Genomic DNA, 13514 nt, shown 5'->3' with positions numbered 1-13514 from the left:
CAGGCAGAGTTCATGAGCACCAATATTGCCAAGTAGACAACAAACCCCCAGAAATCAGCCCCCTTGTCATATCACAGTGAGGCCTTTCGGCCTACTTTGGTCTTTCGGGGTAAACCGCACAGCACAGTAGAGTTGAAGGTTCGTTTATTGGAATGCTGCGGCCACAGTGGCTAACCCATGAGCTTACTGATGATGCTAAGGAACCCTCACGAGGCATATCAGCCTGCAACTCGATAGTGTATTCTCATCCGTTCATTAAATCAGGTTGGGCCCTTTGGGAATATGTTTCGCCAATCCGGAGCAGGGACCTTCATGAGTTCGTCCTGGCTCGAATGTCCAATCTCCAACGGCTTCCTATTAACTTAAAGGGCCACAAGAGATGCTTAATAAAATCCATTTACCAGCTGAAAAGGCGCACGGTGAACGGAAGATAAAGGACCTGACAACTCAGTATGTTATACCTTTAGAAGAAGCTTTACTAAATTTGTAAACTTCTCTAATAATTTGATAAGATTTACTAAGAATATACCTTGCGAAAACGAGGGAACTGCAACTTGTATAACGTCATTTTCAAGATTCCCATTGTTCATGACCATAAAGCGTAGATAGAACTAATGAAACGAGAAAAGAGTAATCAGAAATACAGCCAAGTCCCTTGAAATCCTTAAAGCATGCAGCAACCCCGACGCTATGAATGGTCTTTCTTTTGACATAAGATAAGCTCCAAAGTGGCAATCAACAACCAATATATGATACAAAGCCAATCCATACGGACGCAATGCTCACGCTTCATGATAAATATAAAATGAAAGGTGGAAGACGGTCCTCCATGTTCCAGCAAATGGAAGTTAACCAAAACAAATCCCAGTGAGTTTTCCCCCCTTTTGAAACTTTCTTCTCCCCGGTCCGTGACGCCAATGATGATCTCAATGTAGTAACATGAGCGATGCTGAAAGCAAAGTACCTTAAACAATTGAGCTTCTCGTTATAGTGTTTCGAGAATGATGGCCCAGGTACACGACTCGCGACCACTCTATGGTCCACGACTGCGCATCGCCCGGGTTGATCGATATTGCAGTTTGGGAAGTTCCATTTCGACATCGATACCCTCGTCGGCTTCCATGATATTTGGATCCACAGCCATAGGTGCCATGGGATCTGCTGCGATAATAGGTTCGGCAGCTTCGAGCTTTGCAGGCTCCAACTTGTTCTCCTCCTTAGTGGGTGTCGGGCTGCTTTCCTTGAGGCCAACGGTCATGTCGCGGCGCATACTTATGGGCCGCCGTGTCCGGACTTTGCCCATCTCGCCTGTTTCCTTTGCTAATTCAGGCTCTTCGCGCTCTACGCGCTCCATTTCTGTCTTGGCCATCTCGAGAACCTCAGTCAGTCGTTTCTGTACCTTACTGATCTCGTCGTTGCAGTCGCCATCGCGAAGGAACTGATGAGCACCGTGCTCACACATACTCTGCACAAATTCGAGGCCCTTATCCAGCTTATCGTATACGTCTGGTGGTTGGTCGCCAGCACCGGGTCGGGATATCGACATAGGACCGAATCGCCTGCTGCTCATGTATCGTAGTGAAGGGAGAGCGTCATCATTGCTTCCATCCTCTGATACGTCTTGCTCCGCAAGCTTCTTGATCTGGGCAACTCTTGCGGCCATCTTGGCTTTGCGCATCAGGTTTCGACTTGACGAGACAAACCTCACAAGATCGTCAAAGAAGCTCTGAACATAGCTATCATAATAGACAATGATCATGCTCCGTGTTCGATAAGCGGCAGGGGCGTCTTCGTTAGACATCATAGATGGCGACTTGGGCTTCTTCCTGACCTGAGCTCGTGCTCTAGCTTGTGCGGCTTTGATAATCTCTTGTTGCTGACGAATGGAACCAGGGCTTGGGGTATGCACCTTGGGTGTCTCGGGCTTGACTGGTGTCTGTGCTGTGTTGTCACCTGCGCCATCTTCGAGGATGTCCTCGTTCGCTGGAACCTCGGCGTGAACTACTGGAGGATCATCTTTAGGCTTGAGGGACTCGGTTGAGCCTTTGTTGCGAAGCGACTTTGTCTCCGCACTTTTACCCTCTGCGGCAGCAACAGCGGCCAGCTCGGCCTGGCGTCGGTCGATCTGGCCGCTGAGGTCGTCAAGTCGCTGTAACCAGTCCGGGACGTTATTGACAAGATTCTTGAGCGCATCCATAGCCATGTCGCGGAAGTCTGTTTCTAGCGGTGGAGCCGTGTTGGCTAAAGGTATGGGGCCAGGTGATGTCCACCCGACTCCCTAGCTGTCGGATTGAAGAATGGCAATATGTGCTGGAGCTGGGGAGCTGCGTGTTTGCAGAATTACGGCGAATGAGGTAAGTTGGGGGATTTGGGTTGTATCGGGACCTGGTGGCAAATAAAGGTAGGGTGATCGGCAGCGTTTCGTGTCTCGGATGGATCAAAGTCCAGTTCGTTGGTATGAAATAGAATCAGTGAGAAATAATTGATCAAGCAAGCACCATAGCACTCGGGTGGGACAGAGGCATAGAAATTGGATCGGTTCTTGGGTGAGACTCGTGTCAGTCCTCTTTTGTCTCGTGATGGTCGTAATCGTCGTAGGCGTCGTTAGATGATACAAAGGTTCTCCCTAGACAAGAAAGGGTAAAAAGGTGTACAATGCGTTAATGCGACTTGGTATGAATTGGGCGAAAGGTCAAAGAGCTTGAAGCCAAATACCCAAAGTTACAGGAGAATAGAGGATGTTGTAGGTGTTTAAGATTAAAGAGCCAAGGCTGGTTGGTTGAAACGAAATGATTCGAGTTGGACTTGGTTTGGTTCAGGCCTGGTCTGACGCTTGATGGGTCCACTAAGATGGATCGAACCTGGCGCGATGTTTGAATGTTGGTTGTGAAGAGAATAGAACCAACAGCTGAGGCCTCGGAGAAGAGAGGAGGATGGAGGTAAAAGCAAGGTTTGCAACTGTGAGAAGTCCACCGTGAGCGTTTCCTCAATTGATCGCTTACGTCTCGTCTCGTGTCGTCTTGTCTCAACAGGGCAAGGGACTCGGCAGGTCGGAGGCTCAGGCCCTCTAGGGAATAAGTGACCGGGTGGGTAGTGGGAGTGCGGCGGGGAGAAATGGAAGCTAGAGAGCGCGGAAGACGGGAGGGAATTGAAGCGTTTTAGAGAGCCCAAGTAACGACTCCCAGGATGTATGGACCCGATCCGAACAGCCCTGTCTAGGGTCTTAGTCTTATCCGATCTTGCACTTCCAGCGGCCTTCTAAGCTCTTCGGATTGGCTGAATGGTCTCTGGACGGGCGAGGGCAAGCCACAGTCCACTAATGACGGGGGAGTTTGAGCTTGGCTCAGGCCGGTTAAGGGCTGAAGCTGGCTGAGAGTTTGCTGCTTAGGGCGCGGGAGTTGGAACGATTTAAAGCCCGAAGCGGTAGAGGCGAAGGGTCAGAATACAGAAGAGGAGCCAAGGAGCCGAGATTCAAGAAGAGATTGGCTGCAGTGGGAGAAGAGGAGGAGGTTGAATGGGATGGTGTAGAAGAGAGAAAGAAAGAAAGAAAGAAGACGAAGGGAGAGACAGGCAATTAGAGATGCAGAGTGATAACCTAAGCCTGTACGTAGCCCAATAAACGAAAAAGAGAATAAGATGGAGAGAGGGTTGGTGTGAGAGGGAGGGGAGCAGAACAAGCATGAACATGGGTGGTATGGGTATGGATGCCATGCGAGCGAAAAGGCGGAATGGGGATGGCGAGAGATTTTATTGCAGTACAGTAGCAGCAGAGAAATGCAGATGCAGATGCAATGCATATTGGAATTGCATGGTTCAAGGTCATGGTCAAGGTAAAGCAAGGTCGCTGCAGAGAGTGGAAGAACGAGGAGAAGGGTAAACAGAGCGAACGAGCCTACAAGACGGGGTGTTTCTCTAGGAGGTCAGGGGCGTGTAGAATGTCCTCTACACCACCAACAGGTGTGTACTTCAGAGGAACTCTCTGGCACACTGCATATTACATACAAAATGTATGTACTACACACTACTCGTACTACACCCTTGAGCACTAAATAGCAAAGAAGAGCAAAGGCTCAATGAGAGGGGAATTTTGGCACAGATGAGATGGGAAAAGAAAGATTCTTCCACTACAGGGATTGTCGGAGGATGGACAACGGCGGCTGGGCGGCAGGAATCACGGCCGCGGCGGCACGGTGCTGGCCTGGCTATTTGCAATGCCTTGGCTGAGGTCGGCTTTGAGGAGCAAGAACGCCTCTGACCTTGAATCAGGGCGTCAAAAGAGTAGCGAGTTAATTGACGCTCTAAGTTTATACTAAGTTTACCTAGCTATTTTTGTCGGTGAGGATGGATCAAGATGGAGCTCCATCTTGTCTCCCCAACAGTGGAGAAGAGGTTAGGGAGAACATGCAAGTAATCATGAGGTGTCATTGTTGATACACTGACAACTGTACCCGTGATGTTTTGAGATACTCATGTTGCCATGCATTGAAGACGGCCGACTCGCTGAACTCTAAAAGAGACCATCGCGAAAACAATCAACCTGAGTACTGAACAAGGACCCTTGCGAGTTGATCGGACTCGATGAGATATGCCACGGGGGTCAACTTGGGGGGAGTGTGAGATGTGCGGGATGCCACGCAATGAAATGCATTGAGGGGAGAAATGTGACTGACGTTTTAAGGGTCGGGATTAGTTCAATCGAGCTAAGCTAATTGTGCGTCTAGTTGCTTGTGGCTTGGTGTTGATTTTTGACACAAAACTGTCAATGGGGCTCGCTTTGTGCTTTGACGTTTATGAAGAGGTCACCATAAATGAGACAGAGTTTCTCGAACCCAATGGTCTTTCCAATAATCAGCCACGCTGCAAGTAACTCAGATATCATCAATCAACTTCTCTCTTGCTGATACTGTACTGGAAGATCTGCGTACTCGTAAACGGGGAATGCTTCCAGCGGGGATCATGTGGAGCTGTTGAGTTGAACCACGGCCCATGATGCCCTCTCTGGCACAGACAGGCTCATACATGACAAGTCAAGTCGCAAGGATTCAAATCATATACTGTTGCAGCTATTATTATTGAATAAACACAAACCAACAGGAGTTTCCTCTTTCAATAGCCACAGCGGATTCTCCTGTTCACACAAGAAGTGTTCATGCATGATATGACATGACAACTTATCATGTTGCACGAATCCTTTAGAAACAGGAGTAGAAACAAAATAAACGCACCGCTCTTCCGTCGATCGCATCTCGCCTTGTCCAACCTTCGGCCCGTTACTCATGGCTCTTCTATCACAATATCCGCAAGACATTCCCTCGTGCCGAACCTTCGGTGACGGAAAGGAGATAAACACACGGAGGTTGTTGAACATCGCCCTCGAAGCCTAAATCGGGAGATTCTTGCGCTTGTAGGACATTGCAATGGATCAACGTGAATGCCGTGTTTGTTTACATACCAAACCTTCCGAAGCCAGTTTCGCTTATTTCTCATTCTCATTCTCATGATATGATGGTTTTCTCGATTCGATCTGGAACTTATCGGCCAACGCGTATGTATGTAGTCTGATGTCAAGTTCAGAATTTTTGCTTTTTGTACAACCAACGTTCGGCCGTTGAACCCTTGACGAACTTAGACCCCTGCACCCCACCTTTACATTATTTCCCTTCTTTGATTGATTGCTTTGAAACTTCAGGTTGGACAAGATTGTTGGCGCTTGATGGTTAGAGAGGGTTTCCCAGGCACAGTCTGATATGTAATCATGACAGACCACTTTCAAAGCTTGTAGTGATGATAGGCAGGTCCTCTGCTGTTGTCAATGACACTTTGTATCACCCCGATCTAAGATTTCCTGTTGGTACATCCATCCATGGGTGCTGTTGTGATTTTGCAAGATGCGATTATCAATGCAGTTATCTCATTTTAAAAATTATAGAGGCAAATTCGACGTTTCCTCCGTTTCAAACCCATGGTAAACAGGGACTCATTAATGATGCATTATAGACTACCGCTTCTTTAGTTTCTTCTAGACGACGGAAAAAATTCTTTATCTGGTTTCTCATCAGAAACCCTTGTCATACCCTCCCATGCACGATCTTCCTCTGAAACGACCTACCTACAGAGGAAGGTCGAGAAACTCAACACCGCACTTCCCGTCGTTTGTGCGATCAGAGCAGAAACTGAATATCGCATGGCTACCGGTTCGCTGCAATTCCTCTAATAGGTAATGCCACAGCAGGCGGAAACTATCAGCCTTTTTCCTCAGGAACTTATCATTGTGCTGCATGACGATACCTGTTGTTAGTGACACTGTATCCGTACTTGATGATCGTCTTCAAGAAGACAGGGTTTATCAATCTCCGTCTTTGAAAGCCCACATGTCCTCTTGAATTGTCTCAAGGGTGAATGGTCCGACGGACATTAGTATGTTCTCAGGAAATTCTAATTGCTCTTCACCAGACCTCAACTCAATGACTTCCTCGAGAGGAGCATGTTGGTTCTTATTTCTCTGGTTAAAATCGAGTGTAACCCCAAACAGCTGATAGTCAACCTGTTCTTCAACCTCCAAAGAGGCTGTGCCATCGCCGCGTGTTCATGTTCAACGGCTAAAGGACAACTCAACACGCAGCCAAGCCAAGAGGATCATCTCGCATAACAGTGCATATCAACGTCGCATCAACAGCTCGTGACATGACAATAAATAAAACACACTATGATCGACTGTTGATTGTTCCCTATAGTAGTTCTGCAGCCGATGGTTCACTAACGTTGTCTAATGAGAGAAAGGCCAAGCTGTCACGGCAGTTCAAACCATTCTTGTCATTGTCCGATTCGTAGCTTTTTTCCTTTTCGGCTCTTTTTCTCTTTTCTTTGATCGGCTTCGCTTGGCTTCGCTTCCGCGATGCTAGTCCAACGGCCAACTAATAAGCTCAAGTTTGCGCCCGGGCATGAGAGATATCCATAGTAGTTTTTGTACGCCTCCCGTCTCGGTACGTTTTTCAATTCGAGACGTTTGTTCTGCTCGGCACTTCTGAAGCGAGGACAAGCAGCGCGTGCAGTATCCCCAGTCATGCTATTTCCTGATCAATGGAGTCTTGACCAGAGCGATCAGCAAGGTTCTACGGGTTGCAGGCGTCAACAATTCATCACCTGACTAGACTTGACGCTGTTGGTCAAGGTTCATATCCTTGAACAAAGCAATTTGCCCTGTTTTCTCTTCAGGAGAGCAGGGCTTTCAGCCAACAAGTGCCGTGCCGACATGGATTCAAAATGTCTCATCATGGTCATCATTAAAGAACCCCAGCTCTTAAGAACGTTGGTTGCTGATCCACAAGGATGAAAAGGTCTAGAACTTGACTAGACGCTCGGCTCAAGACGAATACAAACGGAATTTCTGATGTGTTCGATTGATATCTCGGCGGTGTGGACGTTAATAAATCGCCCGTCTCTTGCATTTCCGAGGTTGCACTCAGAAGCATGAAGGATCATCAACAGCCCCAATCCGTCAACTCGCAGCGGAGAGTGTCATTCCAGTCATAGCTGTGAGGGTTGAATCTCCATAACTTAGACGCAACTACTCATAGCAAAAGGTTTAGCCTGTCAAAGATCAGCGAATAGTGCCCGTTGGTGTTGTGCTTTGACTTTGACTTGTCTGGTCTCTGAAAGGCCGGCTCGCTCCGCTTTGACGATGCACGAAAAACGGCCAAAACGGTCGAAGGGGGGGCTTGAGACGGTGGAAGCCCTGTGCTTATGACGATATAATTACAGGGTTAGTGTCTGACAGTTTGAAAAGGGAGAACGAGAGAATATGCATTGAGACGGTTACTGAGACACTGACAGGCAATCAAAGACATGCATAGCAGATCCAAGGCACTCATGAGACCTAGCTAAGCTGTTTTCGTTATGCCGTAAAGTGCTGCAGGGGTTTTAAACTGGACGAGACACTTGATGCTGTCTGTATGAAGCACCGTAAATCGCCAGAGGCAATCCATGCACACCGATGACTTGAACAAGAAACCTTTGCCTTCTCTTCTTCTCTTTATTTCCGACTAGCCTGCCTTCTCGGAACAGGTCCGATTGATCCTAGCAGCCATCAAAGTATGTTGGTTGTTAGTTATCGTCTGTTGGTCCTAAATTTCTTAATGACAGCCAAGGAACTCATCATCATTACTACGTGCCAAGCTATGCGATCAGGCACAGTATTCTGTAGGAACTCTGGTGTCATGCTGACAATATACAGCCGTCGCTCTTTGACTCATGCCACTCGCCAACTACCGGCGAGTTAGCCAAGCTAAATTCGTTTGCTTTCTTCGTCGCATCGTTGGATTGTTTGCTTGTGGAGAGCTGCCTCTTTCTACCTGCCAGTTTGCTAGTTCTCGGCTGAAAAGGACCCCTTGCATCGGTTCTTTGGCAGGATAGCAGTTAATGTGTCGCACGATGGAATGTTGAGATGCATGTCGGCCGTTTACCTTGTTCAAGAAAAGCACATGAGACTGAGAAACAAGTTCAACCTCGAATAAACAATTGAGTTCAACCAACAGGTCTTCATGGAGATCCATGACCCCTCATGAAGTGGAGTCTTTAGTTTATTAGTCGTGTAGATCATGGCCATCTAGAACGGTCTATCCATGACAACTGTTGGGCTTAAGACAATTCATGGAGCTACTCACTAATCACGATATGTACAGAACAAGGCAAAAACTTCCGGATTGATACAACATTACCGGCCGGGCATGGACTGTGCCTCATGGCGCTTATCACCTTGTGATGCTGGCCTCAGGTGCGCCAACAATCTAGAAAGTCTACGTAACTATCAACAAACATGCAATGGCATACTCATCTCTCTAATGAGCTTGAGCTTCTTGATTCCAGTAATTAAGCTCAATTGAGCAATACATGCGGTACAACGCGATGTCTCAAGCCGCATATATCTCCCATGCTTTAATTATCTTACAAGGTGACAATACTCACCTAATTTATTCCACAAAGACCTTGAGCAATCCGGCTTATCAATAGAAAGAGGTCAACAACTTATCTTAGACAGGGTTAAGGTCGTACAGCAGCAGATCATCATCACATGAACACTATTTGGAGCCTTGGAACAGATGGTAATAAAAGCACAAGTTAAGAAACGTGAGCCTCGAAGTTATTTATATACAACTACCAGAGGCTTTTCCATGTGCAGCTAGGTGGAATACTGTCCTCGAAACTACAATGTGCAGCGATAAATACCCGAGTGAGTTGATCTATCATACTGTGAGGTTGCAAACTTCAATGGCTATATGCCGAGTTCTCATAAGCACCCCGAGATGCTATACACTATACGTGATTGACCGAGCTGAAACAGATATACATACTGGTCATGTGGTCGAAGACTCTCAACGAAGTTACTGGGATGAATTCGAGAGTTCCAGATAACCAGGTCCCAGAGTCCCTGTTCAAAGTTTCGTCAATACACACGGTTTACACAAGTGGTGCATAAACACACTATGAGACAGTCTTCGCTACCACAAAAGCGTCTACTCTCAGAATATCCAGAATAAGACGAGAAGAACGTTCTAATAAGGCTTGTATCTATGACTATCACGGAGATGTTAATTAAGGTAGTATAGCGATGATATCATAAGCGAGGAAGCAAAGTTTGTTTTCAGCCTCACAATCTAAAGTTAGTCTGCCAAGATCTTGGTCCAGGGTTCACGATAGCTTCAATGATGGCTGTGCCGTACATACTCGGGACTGATGACAGCAAAGGTTACCGCCTCATAGCCCTAGGAAATTCTCTGCAAAGTCATTCCCACTAGAAACTCTGAATGCAGTGACAGATGACTCTTTCCTGGTCAAGGTTATCGTGAGCGGCGTATGGGTTTCGGTGCATTAGCAGGGTAAGGCACCAGGGCGGCCGCTCGATGTATGTTGAGGCTCGGGCTATAGAGTATTCGGCAGATGTTAGTGGGGGCCGTGGTTACGATATCAATCACTCAGCACACTAATTGAAACAGCCTACTATTAAATTGAATAAGTCAATACACTTGCAGCCCATATGAGTCTGATGATGTGTTGAAGAGGCACATACAATCTTTCCTTGCCGTATGAAAGTGCCGACATACAATCTTACAACGCACTGCTACTCAACACCATCTGATTCTGAGGACTCAAATGTCAGCACTGTAGTGATCACAGGCACACAGAACACCTCGGTAGTTAAGTTCAAGCTCTATTTTGAGCCTCGCTCTTCGACCCCAGTTTGTTCCGTATCGAGCTTTCGACAGCTTTACTTCTAAGGGTTTCCTCGGGTTGTCATGCCTTACAGGAAAGTTCGCCGAACCATCGGCCATCGTCAGATGCTAAACCATTACAGGAAAAATGTCATCCTCCCCGGATCGGTCCCGCGTGTTACCCGCCCATTAGTGTGGGCGTGGCCTGACTTGAGGGGGTGAAACCCGCCGCTTATACACACATAGTGATTGCAAACTCACCGGCCACACAAACTCGTTGACTTGTTAGGCCAACTGGTTGAATCTTGCCTATTTTCATCTCATGTCATGCCTCGGCTTGACAGATGGAGATTTACGTGCATGTCTGCTAACACCACTTATAACAGACCTTTCACGGGGCTGCCATGCTTGAAGATTATTTAACGTTTCGCACGTGTCTTTGCGCACCATAATACGATATAGGGACTCGCCTAACCCTCACTCTAGCCTTACGCAGTTCAAGTCGTGTAAGCGCCCAACCAAGTGCGGGCCGCCTCCTCCAAAGCTTGGTTTGCATCTGTAACCCTTACCCTGCTGTGCATATTCGGAGGTTACACTCAAGCAAAACTCCTTCGCCAACGGAGGCGGACCGACTCTACGAAACTTGTTCGAAACTAGAAATCGCCGTGAGCAAGATGTGCAGTTCAAGGATCGGGGGAGTCTCTATTTGTGGTTGTGAGTTGTATTGACAGAGTATCAATCGGACACACTCTTACTAGCTAAAATAATACCCCGTAGCTCCCCCAGCCTCTCCCGCAATTTGACGGAGTACTTCTGTTGTGATGAACAGGGGTTGAAACACGCATTTTTACAGATGCGGAACTTGATGCGGAATTGCAGTCAGAGAGTTGCAGTTGAGAGTTGCAGTCTCGCCAAGTTGCATACTTGAACCGCCAATGCTGCTCTGACTGCTTGATACTGATGCATGAGAAAGTATATGAAGTCCGTTCCACATACAGAACAAATCCGCCGTATCTATTCTCAGCAAGACAGAGCGGAAATGAAATCGTAGCAACTGAGACATGCTTCCGCGAGCGCCTATAGACGAGTCAACGACCAGTGAGAAAGCTCATCAGAAATTTATGATAGATTGCTTTATGCATCTTTCTAGAACAGTCACTCCCGTCCCCAACCTCTTTCATTACAGCCCCCAATCGCAAGAACACCCATTGCTTGATGCTTGAGAAAAATCAAGATCAGACATGCTGACTTACCTTGGCCATGCATCTGCCTTGCATGTTCGACTGATATGTATGAACGGCTGCATGAGCACTTCCCTTCACCGCATCGTTCGTGTAAACTCCATTTCGGATAGAGAGTGAAAGGTGATGCGTAATATCTCGTTCCGCATAGCCGTGGGTAGCAGTCCGGTCCTTGACGGGCATTACGGCGGCGACTACCCGTAAATTACTAGATAAACTCGGTTGATCGGATCGCAGATCTTTGATCTTACGGGTCTCGTGTTGTCTTCCTGCTGGCGGAGTAATTCCCATCAAGTATTCTGACACAGGTTTGTAGCGGCGATCACTTACGGTGCATATGTTACTCGTTGAACTAGGCACCAGTTTTGAAGCCTTGGCGTATAATCCTTCATAATAGGAAATCCGTGTCTGAGAACAGATTTGGGTGCATTCTTCGCAGAATTGCTGACGTGGTCGTGCGATGTTGATGTAACGGAAATTGCTGGGCAGTATGCAATTGACGTTATAATATTATGACACGATAATGACTGGTCTTATGCTTTGACCTCAGGATGTCTCGCACGGATTACAGGGCTGTGTGATACGAATTAGGGTCCTGGTTCAGGAAAATTACAGTCGAGATTGAGAAAAGGCGATGGATGTCAATGAGGCAATATTTGCGAGCACATCTACGTACAAGTCACCGGGTGAATAAGGCTAGCAACTCATTTGCTACTGCCAGTGTCTCACATTCATAGTCCCAACCTTGAGATTGCTGGAATAGCCTTGATGCAAAGTAGATATATCACGGGTCTGCATCATGATCGCACCATCCGGTCCGTTGTGGATAAGTTTGAACGTAACTATAATATATATATACACAAATTACAATTAAACATTTGGAAGTTAGAATGGTGTTGTCTCCACGGCTTTGGTTTGGTTCTGAAACCCTCTGGTCAATGAACATAAGGAGATGGTGAGTTCTACATCTACGACTCCTGGTAAGGTTTTGAGAATAACAGACTGAATCAAGTCTATACCAAAAGCTTGATTCACGTTCCTAAAAGTTCCAGAACTGTATTATCGAGTGTAAACGCGGGCGTCAGTGGTAGTTAGCTTACACACTCGCTGTTCGCCTTGATGAGGCGTAGGCAAGGAACATGAACAATCAAAGGTTGTGGGTGAACTTTTACATGTTGCAATTCCTTATATTTTGTCCTATCTTTGAGTTGTTCGAATGGTAGGATGTGAATTTTCCCAAATTCAGACAAGGCGAAGAGGAGGAACTGAATAGGGCTTGGGATGCTGCCGTCACATCATTAGCAGTTATTCTTTAATATAACAGATGCAAACTAGAATGAATTACTCATTCTTCGTGTTTTTTTCTCGTCTGCTACATAGTGTAGGTATTTAACAACAGCAAGATCCCCTATCCAATCTCACGAACAGGCCCAATAGCAACCTCATCGCGCCGCATGATACGATACATGCAAGGACTGTTTGAGTTATTTCGCACAGTAGTCTTCATGAATCTGCTGGATATTGGTTGCTTCTGCTCCCCGGCGAGCTTTTGGTGTCATAATAGCAGTAAAGCAGCCGAGTGTCTTGCCTATATTGACCAATTTGTAAGTCGCCGTCCACGCCCCAAGAAATCGTGTCTACGGGGGTGGACAAGTGTATCATACAAGCCCATACTTACCATGGACTGTCTGTCGTATTTCCTTGCACTTACGACGTTTGTAAATTTGACATTACATGTATGAACAGTCCACGGCCATCGAATTAGCAGCGACTGGCCGTAACATCGTACGGAATGGCATTGTAGCTTTTGCAAGCGAGCAATGTCTCCGGCATCCTCTGACTGTACATCTCTTGCCCTAGGGCTTCATTTAGTAGCTTGATCGGGACAGATTCATCGTGATCTGGTAGCCTTACATCAGAAAGTTCAAGATCAGAAACCAGAGAGTCTAGATACATGTAGCATAGTCCCAATGAAAACAATCCTCCTTCAGTCTTCCTTCCAAAGGAATTTATATTGGGCCTCATTTTTTGGCTTTTTACTTGAGTCCTTCGTTCAGATCACCAG

General features: G+C 46.8%; 3 protein-coding genes across 3 annotated transcripts; all 3 read right to left on the bottom strand.

Moving 5' to 3' along the window:
• Window positions 1-435: 435 nt before the first annotated feature.
• FOIG_12866 (uncharacterized protein) lies at window positions 436-4101 on the bottom strand. The gene has a single exon (XM_031213818.1). It carries the CDS (start codon window positions 2201-2203, stop codon window positions 1034-1036), a length of 1170 nt encoding a protein of 389 aa, XP_031056392.1. The 5' UTR covers window positions 2204-4101; the 3' UTR covers window positions 436-1033.
• Window positions 4102-4912: 811 nt separating this feature from the next.
• On the bottom strand, window positions 4913-5548 carry FOIG_12865 (uncharacterized protein). Its single transcript, XM_031213817.1, has 2 exons — window positions 5453-5548; window positions 4913-5395 (listed from the first exon to the last, which is right to left on the bottom strand). The coding sequence occupies exon 2, from the start codon at window positions 5366-5368 to the stop codon at window positions 5048-5050; it is 321 nt and encodes a 106-aa protein (XP_031056391.1). The 5' UTR covers window positions 5369-5395; window positions 5453-5548; the 3' UTR covers window positions 4913-5047.
• A 2037-nt stretch (window positions 5549-7585) lies between these two features.
• On the bottom strand, window positions 7586-13248 carry FOIG_12864 (uncharacterized protein; the record flags this gene model as incomplete). The annotated part of the gene is made up of 7 exons (XM_031213816.1): window positions 7586-7590; window positions 8232-8264; window positions 9351-9427; window positions 10778-10842; window positions 11462-11857; window positions 12179-12291; window positions 13239-13248. The coding sequence occupies 7 exons, from the start codon at window positions 13246-13248 to the stop codon at window positions 7586-7588; spliced, it is 699 nt and encodes a 232-aa protein (XP_031056390.1).
• Window positions 13249-13514: the final 266 nt, after the last annotated feature.

This window comes from Fusarium odoratissimum (genome assembly GCF_000260195.1).
Source record: "Fusarium odoratissimum NRRL 54006 unplaced genomic scaffold supercont1.29, whole genome shotgun sequence".
Classification (NCBI taxonomy): Eukaryota; Fungi; Ascomycota; class Sordariomycetes; order Hypocreales; family Nectriaceae; genus Fusarium; species Fusarium odoratissimum.
Note: the sequence above shows the minus strand (reverse complement) of the source record. Positions and strands in the feature narration are given on the sequence as shown.